Genomic DNA, 15,485 nt, shown 5'->3' with positions numbered 1-15,485 from the left:
CAAAGCAGTAATTAACAAGTATGTGTTTGTAAATTACACGATCTTTGGCTAAACTCTCGAGTTCGTAGCATTAAACTTTCATTAAGCGTCAATGGCACCATCTAGTGCTCAAACAGGGAAACGCCAGCGTGTAAGTGTCAATAATCACCAGTTTTACTTTTAAATTCAACACTGCTGTTGTTCGGCCACTCAAAAGAAACACATTCAGGTCTCAAACCACTACATTTATTTACATTACTTTCACGTTATAAAAGCTCAGTGATCATTCGGATGTAGCAACAACTTTCAAGTTATCACAATTTTAAGTAACAACAAAACTTATAAAATAGTTGAAGAGCATGGGCACCATCAAAAAGGTCATCAAGAGCATCGGGTTCCAGAAGGAACCTGGTGGACGAGTAGGAAAAGTAGCTCTGTTGCTGCATCTGAATGGAATGCTAACAAGGTGATTCCACCCAAACGACTGCCGTTGGCCCCACTCTGCTTTGTTTTAATGACTGTCATTTATCCTCTCTACCTGAGAGGATACACACTTGGGCTCTTGCACCACTCAGACCAGAGCTGTCCTATCTAGTAGTCTTGAAGCATGAAGTGATGAAGCCTGGTTGGCTGCAAGGATGCAAGCTAGTTGGCATCCATTCGCCGCCCTGAGAATACTGCAATACCCGCATGAATGGCAATATTCACAGATGCAAAATCACAAGCAACAATTTGAACCTTACGCATCTTCAGTATTCACTTGGTCATTTGTGCACATAAACGCCATTCTTGTCTGTACTTATTCAAATACATTTTTAGTGTTTTGACCATTTGTGTCATTAAAACTTTGTACTTTATTTGCACATGTGTCTTCAAAGCACTGTGGCGATAAAAATGTCAGGAAGTCTTTTGAGTCGAAGTTACTTTTGGTTGTGATGGTCCTGCTTGGACCTGTCAATCAAAGCCAGGTAGTGAAAAGCCAGTCAGTGGCTGAGCAGCCTGAGACGCGCCAGCCAGCCGCCAAGCAGCGACGTGGACTGCTTGCTCGCGGGAGGAGAAGTGACAGTGTCGGGTGAGGTGCCGGCAGAGGGGCTCTTCCTGGGCGCCATTTCCTGGTAATGGATGGTGGCGCTGCTGTGCAGGTCGGCGCTGATGAAGCAGCGGCTGCCTCTGATGTGGTCCACGCCGCGGACCGCCGGGTGTCCTCGGTACGGCACCGGGAAGCACTGCTCCTCCTCCTCGCTGATGCCGCTGATGCCCTCATTGCTCAGATACCTGTGGAGAAGTTTGGGTCCTGCGGCACGGCATCATAGCTTTCAACCTTCAGAACATCGAATGAGATGTGTTACTTCATGTCCAGTGTTTACCTTTCCTTCCTGCGGCGCCACGCCGGCCGGACAGGTCGGATACGCCTGAGAGCACCTCCACCGGCATGGACACAGGTCGAGGTTTACCTGCACGCCCTCGCCCTTCCACACACAGAGGACACGCCCATTACTCATGTTTGAACTTCAGCCCACAGCGGTCAGGATTAGAAGGAGTGCGCGTTCTCACCACGCGTACATGTGCGCTCTCGGAGGCGGACGCCGGAGGATGCCTCCTTGTCGCCACTGGCAACAGGCAAGTTTGCGTCCAGACAGGAGTTAGGAGAGCTGGGCCTCGCCTTCCCACCCTGACGCACCTCTCTGAAGCAGGAAGTAGAAATGCATTGTGGGTAAGCGCACGCAGACCCAGAAGAGAGATGAAGGTGTCTTGTACTCACAGCGGCAAGTACGGGGCAGCAGGGGGAGAGGGGATATACAGATCCAAGATGGCCGTCTGGCCGCCGTTTGAAGAGGAGTCAGATGTTTGTGGATGTCTGGAGGGGCCTGCTGCTGCCTGACAGGACACACGTTTGTCACATTTAATATTTTATTATTATTATTATGAATATCCCTCAGATTTTTCACAAACTACTACAGCTGCTAAGAAAATAAACATTATAAAGTTCTTCTGTTAAGAGTAAATTACTTGTTTATTTTAATGTTTATGATTACTGCATGTGACTGTCTCATGATTGTTTAAATACTTAATTTATGATTATTAATGAAATGTAGGCACGGCGGTCGAGTGGTTAGCGCGCAGACCTCACAGCTAGGGGGACCAGGGTTCGACCAGGGTTCGATTCCAGGATTTCGATTCTGTGTGGAGTTTGCATGTTCTCCCCGTGCATGTGTGGGTTTTCTCCGGGTACTCCGGTTTCCTCCCACATTCCAAAAACATGCTAGGTTAATTGGCCACTCCAAATTGTCCATAGGTATGAATTTGAGTGTGAATGGTTGTTTGTCTATATGTGCCCTGTGATTGGCTGGCGACCAGTCCAGGGTGTACCCTGCCTCTCGCCCGAAGACAGCTGGGATAGGCTCCAGCACCCCCGCGACCCTCATGAGGAAAAAGCGGTAGAAAATGAATGAATGAATAAATAATGAAATGTAAGCCTTTTTGTCATATGTACATATTGTACGTTATCTGTCCAGACTTTAGTGACATCCTGTCCATAGTTTGGGGGCAGCTGACCTGAACGAGGGGGGGTCTCCAACGCAGGTTCTTGAGCGGAGCGGGAGCAAAGCCACCAGCAATTCCAGACGGCCTCTTCTTCAGCACCAGAACCACGCTGCCTGACTCCGCCCTCAACAGGGCCACCAGGTGCTTCAGCTGCCAGCCCACCTGAACCAATCACAGCACAGCATGACGCCGGGGGGGGGGGGGCTTGAACCTGCAAACATCAGGCGTCCCGGTGACTCACCACTGTCTGGCGATTGACTTGGACCACCTCGTCGCCGGCGTGAATCCTCTTGGTTTTATCTGCAGGAGACTGAGACGCGGGGGGAGGGGGGTCAGACAAGAACATTGTGGACACCAACCAAGGTGGAGACAAGGACTCACGTTCTCTGTGGTTCCTGTGATGACGTGAAGGCCATCGTAGGTGGACTTGATGTAAATGCCCTACAAGACAAACCACCTTTCATCTGCAATGTGCCAGCCGGTCACTAGAGGCCGCTAACATCACCATGATGGCCGCTCACCAGTCCCTCCCCAGGCTTGATGTTGGAGATGTGGACCTCCTCCATGCACGCCAGCTCGCTCACGGAGGGGTCAGAAGTTACTTGGGCTGTCTTCTCACAGAGAGCATTAAGAGCCCGCGACTGGAACACAAACAAGTGCAACACATCATCACGCTGCTGGATGTGAAGGCACTTCACAATAAAATACATATCCTGTGCCAAAGAGGAAAGGTCAAAGTAAAAGCACCATTGCATAAAAAGACAGGAAGTATGGAAACATAGCAGGAGGTTTTTTTGTGAAGGAAATTCCAAAGCAAGGAGGAAAACACTTGAAGGACATGTAACAATCCTTTCTCTTCTTTGTAACTTTATTTTGGCGGGGTTTTCTCATGAGGTGACTCAAGTTTGCACAAAGTAGAAAAAAACAACGCAAGAGCTGTTTGAAGCCGACTGAAACGTTATGAAATGTCGGTGGATTGGGGGTGCTGGGAACAAAAGGCCCACCAACAGGAAGTGTGATCTAAGACAGGAAGTCAACGTTCCAGAGCTGAATAAACAGCAGCAAAGATCATGGGACACTCGGCATGGGACAGGAAAAGGAAGAGCGTGTTTGCGTGTGTGTATTTATCACTGTGTGTGTTTGTGTGTGGGGGGGGAAAGGACAACTTACCCCTTCCAGAATCTTCTCCTCCATCTGATAAACGGTGCAATCCTGTGTGCTCAAAACACAAACACAGCGAGGGCGTTACACTCCAGGAAATCATCAACACAAACGGTGCAACGTGCCAGTCAAATCAAACAACGTAGCATGGAGCACTCATTTGGCAAAAGCTGCACTTATGCTGTGCTTTTACTTTGAAAAAGCAGCAACAGTGACTGAAAATGAGCATTAGTGACCTTTGAGCACACAAGAGATTAAAAAGTCTCATGTGAACGCTGTGGAGCTTACACACACGCTAAAGAGGCTTTTAAGTCAATCAAAGAAATATTTGTGAACAGAGGTCTCACTCTGACTAATCTCACAATTCAGGCAAAGAACCCCAAGTGTGTGTGTGTCCACATTGTACTCCTGGATGGACTTCCTGTTTTCTTTCCAAGAGTTTGATGCAGACAGGAAGCATGCAAACGTGTGATGCCGTGACAACAGGAAGTGGCTGCTGCAAACAAAGCAAGGCTGACCTTCTGGACAGTGGAGGTGAGCTCCAGACAGAGCTGAATGATTCTGCCCTTGGTGGAGGTGAAGTCACTGATGCTCGTCAGGGGAGTTCTGCAAAGGACAAGAGAGGGAACGCAATGAGCGTCCATGTTTGAGGACTGGAGAGTTCCTTTGGTCATGTTGGTGAAGTTTTCTCACGCTTGCAAAGCGACACGTGAAAGCTTTTAATCGCATAAAAGTTGTTCTTGCGTTTGTAATCTTATTTCTCAATCTACCAGAGTTGTTCTCAAATATTACATTAAGAGGATCATAGTTGGAAAAACATGACCAGCTGATGTCATCCAGCCACGAGGTGGCATATTTGCCTGATGTTGCTATGATATGCTGAGATGTACGAGCAAGTCCTCAATTATTTGACATTTTACATCCATGACATCATCCTTCAGCAGTCTACTTCTGTTAGGGAAGACATTCCTTTGCTCAATCAAACTCTCTATACTCTCAGCAACTATCTCGGCTATCACACAATATTGCACATAATACACAATACCGTCCAAAGACAATGTAGGAAAAATAGCCTTTGCCTAATTCTGGTGCATTTGCAGCCATGCTGTATGGTGTTCACTGTCCCTGTCAAATAATGCAATAAAATAAACATACATAAAAACTGTCCTGTGCTTCGCTGACTCGCTGCATCAACACTAAGTTCCATCCATTCCTCATTTACAATGATTTCATACTGTTTTTTGTTCAGCTTTTAGAAAAGTTAAATTGGATTTATATATATTTCAGTTTTCGTATGTTTTGTTTTGTCTGGAACCAATTAATATTGAAATAATTAAACCCGAGGTTCCACTGTACATCAGAATGAAAGGATGGGGGCCGCTTTGATCCATTTTGGGTATTAAAGATGCTAAGAGCAATTTAATGTAGGTCAACATCTGCTAAACTGTCTGCACAAAACATCATGGCTTTCTTTAATTAGTGTCATATCTCCTGATATATCATAATCAATGTCTTCATCCAATATGTGGCGTGCCAATAGAAACACTATCTGCCAAAGCCAGAATGCAAACACGCGACTCCATCCTACTCTAGTGACACGTGTCGGATGTTGGAGTGGAACGTCTGGAATGTTCTTCAAACAGAAACAGGCAGAGTTCAACATGGAAGGTGCACAGACACGCGTGCGTGTTTTAACTACATGCTACGTGTCAAGCCATACAGCGTGATTGACAGCCATTGGGGTCAATGTCAGAAATAAAAGTGTTCCAGGTGTTGTGCTGTTGACTGATTGGAGCGGCGCCATTCTCCACGAGGAGCATCGACCAAACAACATCGACAATCATCGCATGTCGTCACCTGTCCAGCCACGCCAGCAGACTCTTGGCGGCGGCGATGAGCTCCACCACGGCGCTCAGGAAGTCGTTGGAGGGCTGATGGGCGCTCTTACTCTGGTAGGCGGGGTTCTTGCGGCGCTGCGACACGGCGCTGCTCAGGTTGTGATAGGCCAGCCTCATCTTGCCCACCAGAGTCTTCAGGTTGTCCGACTCCACGCCGTAGTTCTGCTCAAAGACCAAAGCTCAGGTACTGCTCGGAGGTTAGGAGATCACAACACGCACAAGCGGGCGGGGCCACATGCTGTTCCGCCTACAACATCACTTGACCTGACCCTGTGGTTGCCATGGCTAATTATCTAATTATCTTATCTTCGTGAAATAACCGCCACCATCGTCATCATCATGGCTGACCAGCGCACACAGCAGATCCACGGCCTCCAGCATCAGCTCCTGGTGTCCGACCTTGGCCACGCCCGCTGCCAGCAGCTCCTGGTGAGACATCTTGAGCAGCTTCTCGCCGTCCACCTGCTGCCACCTGAAGGACGGCAGGTACTGCTGCAGGCTGTCGTCCAGACCTGCAGTGACGGACATCAAAAGTTTGATGATGATATAAAGGCTCTCTATAAAGGCCTCTGGGCCTAAGCCAGCTGGGATAGGCTCCAGCATACCCCCATAGAAAATGGATGGATATGAAGACTTCTTTACAGTACAGGTGAAAAGCCTGGAAACCCCTTTTGCGTCCTACGGAATGGCAAAGTATTCCTGACCTCTTGACTCTTACTGTTTAGTTTGCTTTGCCCATCTCTTAACTTGACATCATGGGACTCATGGACTGCGCACACACAAACACACACAAACACGCACGTGATCTTTGTGAAAAAGTCATCTCTTTTAATCCCAGTGACCTCATGTGACCTTGAGCAAGCCCTCGCCAGGTCCAGCGGCGCCAGTCCATTCCTAGCCCTGAACTTTGATCTCTGTCCTCCTGCACAAGGCAGCAGCATGGCAGACTTCTAACCCGCCTCAGCACGAGTAGAACATTAGATGATACTACTGATGCTGTATTCATTATTCAGCAGTACTGCATGTGTATTATTGTACTCGGTGTACAGGTACTGCGTGGTTTATCTAGTCTGTAGCGGTTCCAGTGAAAGCAGAACAAACAAGCAGAGGTTTTTGGACACCAAATGGTAGATGTGAAGCACACTCGGGTGTCAGGACAACAAAACTGTGGAGACGAGCAGCATGTGGTCATTAACGTGCTCCAGCGTGGACAACAACAGATGGCCGGCAGGGAGGGAAACATTCCCACCACACACGGACCCGGAACACCTCTGACACCAATGACAACTAGATCTTCACCTTTTGCTGAAGATCATTTCCACTCAACCCTAACACCAGAAGCCGACATCAAATATTTATTTACTGCAACAGCAGCAGGACAGAACTCTACAAACACGACATAATACTTCAACTTGGCAAGTATCACACTCCCAAGGCAGTAGTACACTATCAGTACCTGGATGCTGCACTCGGCATTCAGAGCCATCCCAAACTTCTTTCATTGCTCTCTTCCAAATGCACAAACCGTATCATCTACCGGATTATTATCTACCACTTTATGATAATCATCTCTACAAGATGACAACATCTTATCATCACTTCCATGGAGTGGACTGGTTCTGAAGTGGACAATATCAGGTCCAGGCAAGATGGTTCTGATGACAAAGTGGGTCAACAAGCACGTGAGCGAAACCTGCAGCTGCTCATAAGCACTCTAGTTAATCATTGAGCAAAGATCAACAAGTCACACAAACACACACACACACACACACACACACACACACACACAAGACGGAATAGTAATGAATGTTGTTCATTGTGTTTACCATCTCATTAGCATAGGACAGATGTTACCTGTGACGACACCTAGCAGAAACCCAAACAGCACAAACGGACCTGGTGCCACAAACAGGAAAAGGTGGGCGGGGCATACAGGCTATTCTTGTCACTGGCGCGCACACTCATGTGCAAACCTCATTAAGTGAAACTTTGGCATTGTTTATCACGAGAATGCAACATTGTGACTACATTTATAGGTCAGGAAAGTGGAAAAAAAGCATAATAGGTCCCCTTTAATACATACAAATATACTGTATATCATTGTGACCTGCCATTTATCTTTCTCTTAATAAAATACAGTAAAAATTGTCATATTTCACACATAGTGGCAAATGGTGATTGATCATGATATACGTGTGTGTGTGTGTGTGTGTGTACACGTGTGCATATGTAGACTGTTCTGCGTTCCCAGCAGACGTTCTGGAGGTCCCCCTCCCACTGAACAAACAGCAGGTCCACATCACATGCTGATCCTCCCCGTCAGATCCAAAACCACAAAGTTTCTGTTAAGACTTGGACTCGCTCCAGTGGACGTTACAACATGATTCGTCTCATGGGAACCCTGCTTGAATGAAATGGACTGCAGATGGAAGCCTGGAAGACCTGGATGTTTCTGTTGTGGTTCTTGGACACAAAGCAAGCCGCCAACAGTAGCAACGGTGAGTCCAGCAGTCCAGCATGTGGACTCCATGTTGGACACTGGAGTAATAAAGACTGGAGACATGGTCTTGATCAGGGGTGGGCAAACTTTTTGACTCGCGGGCCGCATTAATTTAACAAAATTGACGCGGGGGGGGGGGGGGGATGTAGTATTTTACACGTAACAGTCCATTTTTACACCTATATTTTTACACATATTTTACATGTAAAAGTGTCATGCAATCTGCTATATGTGCACTTTGAAATCATTTATTTGATGTAAAGTGTGTTTCTCAATGTATTATTATTATTATTATTATTTTTATTAGAATTATTATTATTATTAGTTATAGTAATGTTATTATATTATTATTTTGTTATAATAATAATATTACTACCATTATTATATTAATATTATTAACAACAATATTAATATAATAGTAGTATTATTATCATTATTTGTATTACTATTATTGTGCTTGTGCTCCTTTTTCCAGGAGTATTTTGTAATATTACTACCATTATTATATTAATATTATTAACAACAATATTAATATAATAGTAGTATTATTATCAATATTGACAACATTATTATTTTTATTATTATTATTATTATTATTATTATTATTATTATTATTATTATTATGTGCTTGTGTCCCTTTTTACAGGAGCATTTTGTAACAGACCACATCAAATAACGAAATTGATAAAGCAGCTACCTCAACCATCAAAAAATTGGCCCAAGCCACAATGCCAGGTTTTATGTTGAGTTCAAATGAAATATTTGGAAAAAACAGGCGGGCCATATTGAAACACTTGGCGGGCCGGATGTGGCCCCTGGGCCGTAGTTTGCCCACCCCTGGTCTTGATGCTACCAAGAGTGTCACTTGCGTCTTACAACCCGCTTGGTACCTGCCAGACAAGCACGAGAATGTGGATCCGTCTGAACATGCCAGGATCAAGGTCATGTGATTGCTTTGATGCGTGAACATGTAAACAAAAGACTGATCTGAGATCTTCCCCAAGGTGTCGGAAGGTTGCACTTCTATAAATTATTAATACTGTACAAAAAGAAAACAACATGGTGGAAGAATAGCACAGCCACTTGTCGAAACACAGAGTAAGGACATATCCTTGCTTCAACTTCTACCTTCATGTCATCTCCCAAACATAATGATGCAGTGCATCAAAGGAAAGTGAAAGTGAAACCGGACAAAGTAAAATGCTCAAAAAGTAGAGAAAATGCAGACCAACATTGTCTGCATGCCCACCCGGTCCACCTGCTTCCAAAGATGGAATCCTTCAACATTTGGAAGGATCTGCTCCTACGAAAGGGACAATGATAACTATGTGTACACTGTGGGTGACTTAGCTGTGGGCCACTCTGTGGACTCCCCTGCTTCAAATAGTCACAATAACAAGAGGAAAAAATGTCAGCTGTCAAATTAAAAACAGTCATCGTGGCTCTTCTCATTTATTCCTAATGACCACCCGTCAATCAACACTTTGGCTCCAACTGAGCCATCAAGAAGGTTCTGGTCATGTGACTGCACCCCTCCCCAAACACCCCCAGTGTCATTTTGTCTTTTCTGCATGGCAAAGTCCAATTTGCCGTCATGGCGCCGCCACCACGGTCACTGGTCACTGTAACCTTGTGACCCCGCACACTCGGGAGGTGAGTGTGTGTGTTTGTGTGTGTGTGTGTTGAGGCTTGTTTACTACTTAACGACTATAATTACCTTCATTACAGCCTACATGCACAGACATGCATGCTGTGCTATTACTTCTTAAGTGAGGATTTGAATGAAATCTGTCAGTCATTGTACACACATGCACGCATATGCTTTCACACGTTTGTGCGTCAAATGAACAACACTTTAAAATCACAACTTTTTACTGAAGCCAAACTTTTCCCAGTGAAGGCAGCATACGATAAAATCAGAGGACACGGGCCGCTTTGATGTTTTACATTTTGTAAACCAACACACAGCCTCACATTATCTCAACTGCTGTTTTTTTTTTCATTTTTCCTGTTATTGTTTTTCAATTTTCCAAATATTTCAATTGTGGTAACTATTGCGGAAAAAAAAACAATCTTTGATATTAATACTGTGACTTTCCTTCTAATACTTATTCTTGATTCGTGTAAAATTACTGCATTTTTCTGTTTTCTTTCTTTCTTTAATTGTGCTTTAAAAATGTGTTGAGGGTCTACAAAAGAAAAACGGTCACAAATGGCTCCTGGGCCACACTTTGGACACCCCTGCCCTGCAGTCACAAACAAAGCTAAACAAAAATAAAGACTTTGAACATAATAAGACACACTTACTCTTACACAGTGAATATTATCCTGAATAACATTTCAGTCTAAGTCAGCCCAAGTTTTTTCTGGCAAGGACTGCATAGTCATAAAACAAAGCATGTTAGGGAGGCCATTTTGACATTTGCCCTTTTCCTATTTCAGTAAAAAAAAACACCTCCATGTCAGCTTTGTGTTACTAGCACCAACATGCCAACTTTTTCTGGTTATGTTGTACTATTTTGCTGTTTTCCTTCTACTAAAAAAAAGTATGTATTTTTAGAATGTGTCAGAAAATCAGCTTCATTTTAGTCAGTGGCCCACAAGTCCTGGTGTAACTGCTAATCTCTTCATCTGTATAGTAAAATTAATTTCAGATGAATTATTATTTACTTAATTACTATGGTCACCTTAGCTACCTGCATTTGACGTGTGACGTCATCAAACAAGTGTGTCGCTCTGCCTAGCTGATTTGTTTACTTTTATTTCGGAGTCTTTGTTATCATTTGGTTAGGACACTTTGACATTACTCTGACGGCTCCATGACATCTTCATCATCATCAAAAGCAGAGTAGTTTGTATTCCTTGAATATCGACTTTTTTTATTCTTGTTTTAATATGAACACAGAGATACATTTAAGCTGATGGGAGTCGCTTTGAAATGAAGTTTAAATGTGGATAAACAAGTCATCTTGCTAGCAGTTAGGTTAGCCTTCTGAATGACTATTTTGTTGATTTTCCTGAAAGACGTTACGAGAAGCTTCTGTTGTTAAACTTACCTTTCATCCAGTCCACTACTTGTTGGGGACTCCACGTACTCACAGCCTCCATGTCTCCACGTCGAATATTGATAGAAAGTTCAGAGCGCAGCAAAAAGCATCGTTAATAACGATTAGTGATGCAAGTCATATAGGAGTATTAAACGTCATCGTTTTAAACGTCACGTTCCCTCGCGCTCATCCAGACTGACTGCTCTCGTTAAGGTTTACAGTGGGAGAGGAGCGCGTGCACTGGTTTCGGGTTACACTAAACCACGCCCACTCATGTTCTCCTCCAATCAACTTAAAGGGAGCCTGCGCGAGCACCGTTGTTAGTGTAAACCTTTATGTTGACGATTAGTACTGGAAATCTTCAATATTAAGTATTATGACGAAGTAATTTTGATGTTCACGAAGGATGACAACGGTTAGACTTTTTTTTTCTTTTAAATAACCGAATCATGAAAAGTTTTGTCGCTATTGAAGCAATGGCGCCACCTACCTGCCGATTGTTTACACTGTAAATTAGGGGTGCGACTAAAATGAAAAAATAATGAACACGCCTGGGTAGCTATTCTCACTATGGTTTTGTTTCAAATGCTTCAGATCAAACTAATTTTAATGTAGTCAATGTCTGCACAACTGTTTTAAACAAAACTCAAATCAAACAACTTGACAGTTGTTGCCAAGGGTGGCCCAACCACTTATTAGCTTTTGGGGGAAAACACTTTTTCCACACAGGGCCATGGAGCTTTGGAGTTTTTGCACTCACATCACTGTATATCCTAACCATGCACTAAATGTACACAACAAATATTCTCCCAACCGTTACATCATGTACTGTAGTAGTTTGCCATGTAAAGCTACCACATTATACCAACAGCTCACATTTGAGCATATTGCAGTTACAAAACAGATTCCCAGTTTGACGCACATTAGAATACAAGACACATTAACAGTAAACAAATTTATTTTGTCATCTGCATTTACAGCTGGAATTCTGGGAATTCAAAGACGACTTCTTTGCCTGTGAGTTTCTTGTAGACACCAGAGAAAGTTTCCACCTGAAAGAAGACAATAACTTCCATGACACGGTTGAATGATGAACACTGGGTGACTTTGCCAGCTTCTATTTAACTTAAGCAGTTACATGTGCACTGCATGGTTTGGCTCCCCAGTAATGGCCCTAAAGGACTCTGGGAAGTTGTAGGAATATGCAGGACGTTCGTCCTCACCAGCCAGAAGCCGGGGACAAAGTTAGTCTCCGACGGTGTGGAACGGGAATGTACGTCTTAGCTCAAGGCTACGCTCCCATACGCCACCAGGACAGAGCCAGGAGAGCAACTCTCTGGATGTCCACGTCGGAATGCAACCTCTCAAAAGGGAATGACACCGCACACACCTTGTGTTCAACATTGTTTTGCTGTGCCTTGTCCAGATGGACCTTGATGAGTCTGCTGCTGTCGAGCTTCACTCGGATTCTCTTTCCCACAATCTCGCTGGGGAACACCAGGTCCTCCAAGATGGCGTCATGGACCGCTGTCAGTGTGCGGCTGGAGAAGCAAACAATTCAATCAGAACCATAAATCAGTCACATACACAATCCGACATGACATTTGCAAAAATAAAAAAGTGTAGGGGGTGAAAATATACACGTCAAACTTCCTTATAACGCCTTGTCATATTTTCCAACACAAACAAAACAGAGCCATCTGTGACTGCTTCAAGATGGAGGGGCCAACAGCAACACAGTCGATAAGAGATGACATTAACTCTGTGGCAATAACTGTTTGAAATTGTGGTATCCTGCCACACTTTAATATATTAAGCACTGACTAGTTAAGCTGAATAAACTCTGCTTGGAGTAACTACAACCTTGGTTTCAGTAAAATGTCCTATGCCAAGAATCCAAGTGTGCACTGCATGGTTTGGCTCCCCAGTAACGGTCCGAGGACTCTGGGAAGTTGTAGGAATATGCAGGACATTCGTCCTCACCAGCCACCAGAAGCCGGGGACAGAACTTGGTCTCTGACGATATGGAACGGGAATGTACGTCTTAGCTCAAGGCTACGCTCCCATACGCCACCAGGACAGAGCCAGGAGAGCAACTCTCTGGATGTCCACGTCAGATTCATCAGACATGCAAAGCACAAGTAAATACTTCAACTCACCTTCTGGGACGCTTCTGCTTATTCTTTGTGCGGCTTTTCCTGGTGGGTTTGGGCAGAATTCTCCTCTGAACAGGGACAACAGTCACTGATCAAAGTCATGCATAACGTCATCTCAAATGCTGTCCACACCAAACAAATTACATTAACGTACATGTTTTTACACAAGCAATGTGTCAATGTGCACTGCATGGTTTGGCTCCCCAGTAACGGCCCTAAAGGACTCTGGGAAGTTGTAGGAATATGCAGGACGCTCGTCCTCACCAGCCAGAAGCCGGGGACAGAGCTTAGTCTCCGACGGCGTGGAACGGGAATGTACGTCTTAGCGCAAGGCTACGCTCCCATACGCCACCAGGACAGAGCCAGGAGAGCAACTCTCTGGGTGTCCACGTCAGATTCACCAACAACAAACAGAAAACCTTCAAATCTGTATATTACAATTCCAACAAAAGTCCATCTTAAAAAGTTCTCTCTCTGAGGGCGACATCTACACCAGATGTTCTGGATCTGTAAGTGACCAGTGAGGTACACACCTGCGCAATGAAGACCACGTGCTTCCCGCTGAACTTCTTCTCCAGCTCCCTCACCAATCGCACTTGAATCTTCTGGAAGGACTTCAGCTGAGGAACGGGAACAAAGATGATGATGGCTTTCCTGTTGCCACCAACCTCGATTTCCTGAAGAGAAGAAAAACAGTTTAACATCTACTACAAAATAATAAAATCCACAATAAAAGTTTTGTGCACTGCATGGTTTGGCTCCCCAGTAACGGCCCTAAAGGACTCTGGGAAGTTGTAGGAATATGCAGGACGCTCGTCCTCACCAGCCAGAGGCCGGGGACAAAGCTTAGTCTCCGACAGCATGGAACGGGAATGTACGTCTTCGCTCAAGGCTACGCTCCCATACGCCACCAGGACAGAGCCAGGAGAGCAACTCTCTGGATGTCCACGTCGGACCAAACATCAGGTCAACTTTGTACTTCAGCAGGTAAGAAGCAAGAGAAGAAAAAGGTGATAAAGTCTTACCTTTGCTGCAGTGATGTTCAACTCTCTCAGCTGAGCCTTGAGGTCAGAGTTCATCTCCAGCTCGAGCAGGGCCTACATGGACACACGTGATCAACATCCCACTGATGGCTGAGATTGATATCAACTACAATGAAAAGGCAGCTAATATGACCTCAATACAGTTGGCTGATTATGAAGCCAAACTAAGCATTTTCTATACAAACATGAACCGTGGAGTTAATGCATCCCAAATAGAATTCATGAGGGTCAGCTGCATTTAAAGCTTACCTGAGAGATCCCAGACTCAAACTCGTCTGGCTTTTCGCCATTTGGCTTCACTATCTTTGCACTGGTACTGAACATGGCCTTTGTCTCTGCACACATGAAAGGTTCATGTGAGAGTCAACAACACAAAAAACAGAGAAAATAAATCAAGGCTAAAATGTTACTAGGACAACTGCGGGCTAGTCCGCTACATCGACGCGTTGGCTAGCAGCTTAGCAAGCAGCGACAGGTAGCACAGCCTGCTATTCTAAATTATTCGTATTTTGTATACCTTTGAGTGACGACTACCACACAAAATTTAACGGTGTCCTGTAGATTTATGCAATAGTCTAAACTGAAGCAGTTTAGGGAACACATGCACGGCCTGTTAGCTGCCCATTACAACTAGCCTTCTCGCAGGCTATTCTCCTGCGCTTTATTCGGACGTTTAAAAATGCCATCCGCCCCTACAAGTCAGTAAATCTAAAGCATCGTGGATAAACAAATGTTAACGACTATAAAATGTGGCTCTTTAAACTTATTTTACCCCATTAAACAACTCAAAGGTACATCCGATTACATTGTCACGACTAACCTCAGTCAACGACGGCCAAGGAAGAGACCGGAACATCGCGAGAGTTGGATTCGTAGAGAGCAGCGACGCAACGAACTCTCGCGAGGTAAGATTGGATCCCGTTTGGTCATCGCGAGAGTTTAGTAGAGCGTGTTTAATGTACTAATAGTCGAGACTTTAATTAATCCGACTTCAAAGAAGAGTTTAGTTTATTAACCAAAAAGTACAACTGCCCACACCCAAGTTTATGTTTAAATCGAATTGAACTATTTGAATGTTTTTAAAACATAATTTAATATATTTAAATTAAACATTTTCTGCGTATTCTGAACTTCTACATTATCTAAGGTGTATTTAC

The 15,485-nt window shown here is 44.4% G+C and overlaps 2 protein-coding genes and 4 non-coding genes across 8 annotated transcripts; all 6 read right to left on the bottom strand.

Annotated features, from left to right (window-relative positions):
- Nucleotides 1-203: 203 nt before the first annotated feature.
- On the bottom strand, nucleotides 204-11,357 carry cnksr3 (cnksr family member 3). 2 transcript variants are annotated; one of them, XM_058081537.1, is made up of 13 exons: nucleotides 11,139-11,357; nucleotides 5,931-6,094; nucleotides 5,542-5,744; nucleotides 4,203-4,290; nucleotides 3,694-3,735; nucleotides 3,045-3,164; nucleotides 2,905-2,964; nucleotides 2,765-2,833; nucleotides 2,536-2,685; nucleotides 1,742-1,857; nucleotides 1,543-1,664; nucleotides 1,347-1,448; nucleotides 204-1,273 (listed from the first exon to the last, which is right to left on the bottom strand). In XM_058081537.1, the coding sequence occupies exons 1-13, from the start codon at nucleotides 11,188-11,190 to the stop codon at nucleotides 963-965; spliced, it is 1,599 nt and encodes a 532-aa protein (XP_057937520.1). In that variant the 5' UTR covers nucleotides 11,191-11,357; the 3' UTR covers nucleotides 204-962. The 2 variants fall into 2 exon arrangements, with proteins under 2 accessions (XP_057937520.1, XP_057937510.1); XM_058081527.1 differs by having other exon boundaries at nucleotides 1,534-1,664; nucleotides 11,139-11,356.
- A 712-nt stretch (nucleotides 11,358-12,069) lies between these two features.
- On the bottom strand, nucleotides 12,070-15,222 carry rps7 (ribosomal protein S7). 2 transcript variants are annotated; one of them, XM_058081552.1, is made up of 7 exons: nucleotides 15,149-15,222; nucleotides 14,578-14,663; nucleotides 14,311-14,382; nucleotides 13,819-13,962; nucleotides 13,289-13,353; nucleotides 12,520-12,670; nucleotides 12,070-12,181 (listed from the first exon to the last, which is right to left on the bottom strand). In XM_058081552.1, the coding sequence occupies exons 2-7, from the start codon at nucleotides 14,650-14,652 to the stop codon at nucleotides 12,104-12,106; spliced, it is 585 nt and encodes a 194-aa protein (XP_057937535.1). In that variant the 5' UTR covers nucleotides 14,653-14,663; nucleotides 15,149-15,222; the 3' UTR covers nucleotides 12,070-12,103. The 2 variants fall into 2 exon arrangements, with proteins under 2 accessions (XP_057937535.1, XP_057937544.1); XM_058081561.1 differs by lacking the exon at nucleotides 15,149-15,222 and adding an exon at nucleotides 14,846-14,982.
- On the bottom strand, nucleotides 12,266-12,482 carry LOC131101720 (small nucleolar RNA SNORA73 family). The gene has a single exon (XR_009119280.1). It is a non-coding gene; the product is annotated as a small nucleolar RNA SNORA73 family (small nucleolar RNA).
- On the bottom strand, nucleotides 13,028-13,246 carry LOC131101741 (small nucleolar RNA SNORA73 family). The gene has a single exon (XR_009119292.1). It is a non-coding gene; the product is annotated as a small nucleolar RNA SNORA73 family (small nucleolar RNA).
- Nucleotides 13,463-13,680, bottom strand: LOC131101732 (small nucleolar RNA SNORA73 family). The gene has a single exon (XR_009119286.1). It is a non-coding gene; the product is annotated as a small nucleolar RNA SNORA73 family (small nucleolar RNA).
- On the bottom strand, nucleotides 14,022-14,239 carry LOC131101736 (small nucleolar RNA SNORA73 family). The gene has a single exon (XR_009119290.1). It is a non-coding gene; the product is annotated as a small nucleolar RNA SNORA73 family (small nucleolar RNA).
- Nucleotides 15,223-15,485: the final 263 nt, after the last annotated feature.

This window comes from Doryrhamphus excisus, chromosome 1 (assembly GCF_030265055.1).
Source record: "Doryrhamphus excisus isolate RoL2022-K1 chromosome 1, RoL_Dexc_1.0, whole genome shotgun sequence".
NCBI classification, from domain to species: domain Eukaryota; kingdom Metazoa; phylum Chordata; class Actinopteri; order Syngnathiformes; family Syngnathidae; genus Doryrhamphus; species Doryrhamphus excisus.
The sequence above is the reverse complement of the archived record's forward strand: the minus strand, read 5'-3'. Positions and strand labels throughout refer to the sequence as shown.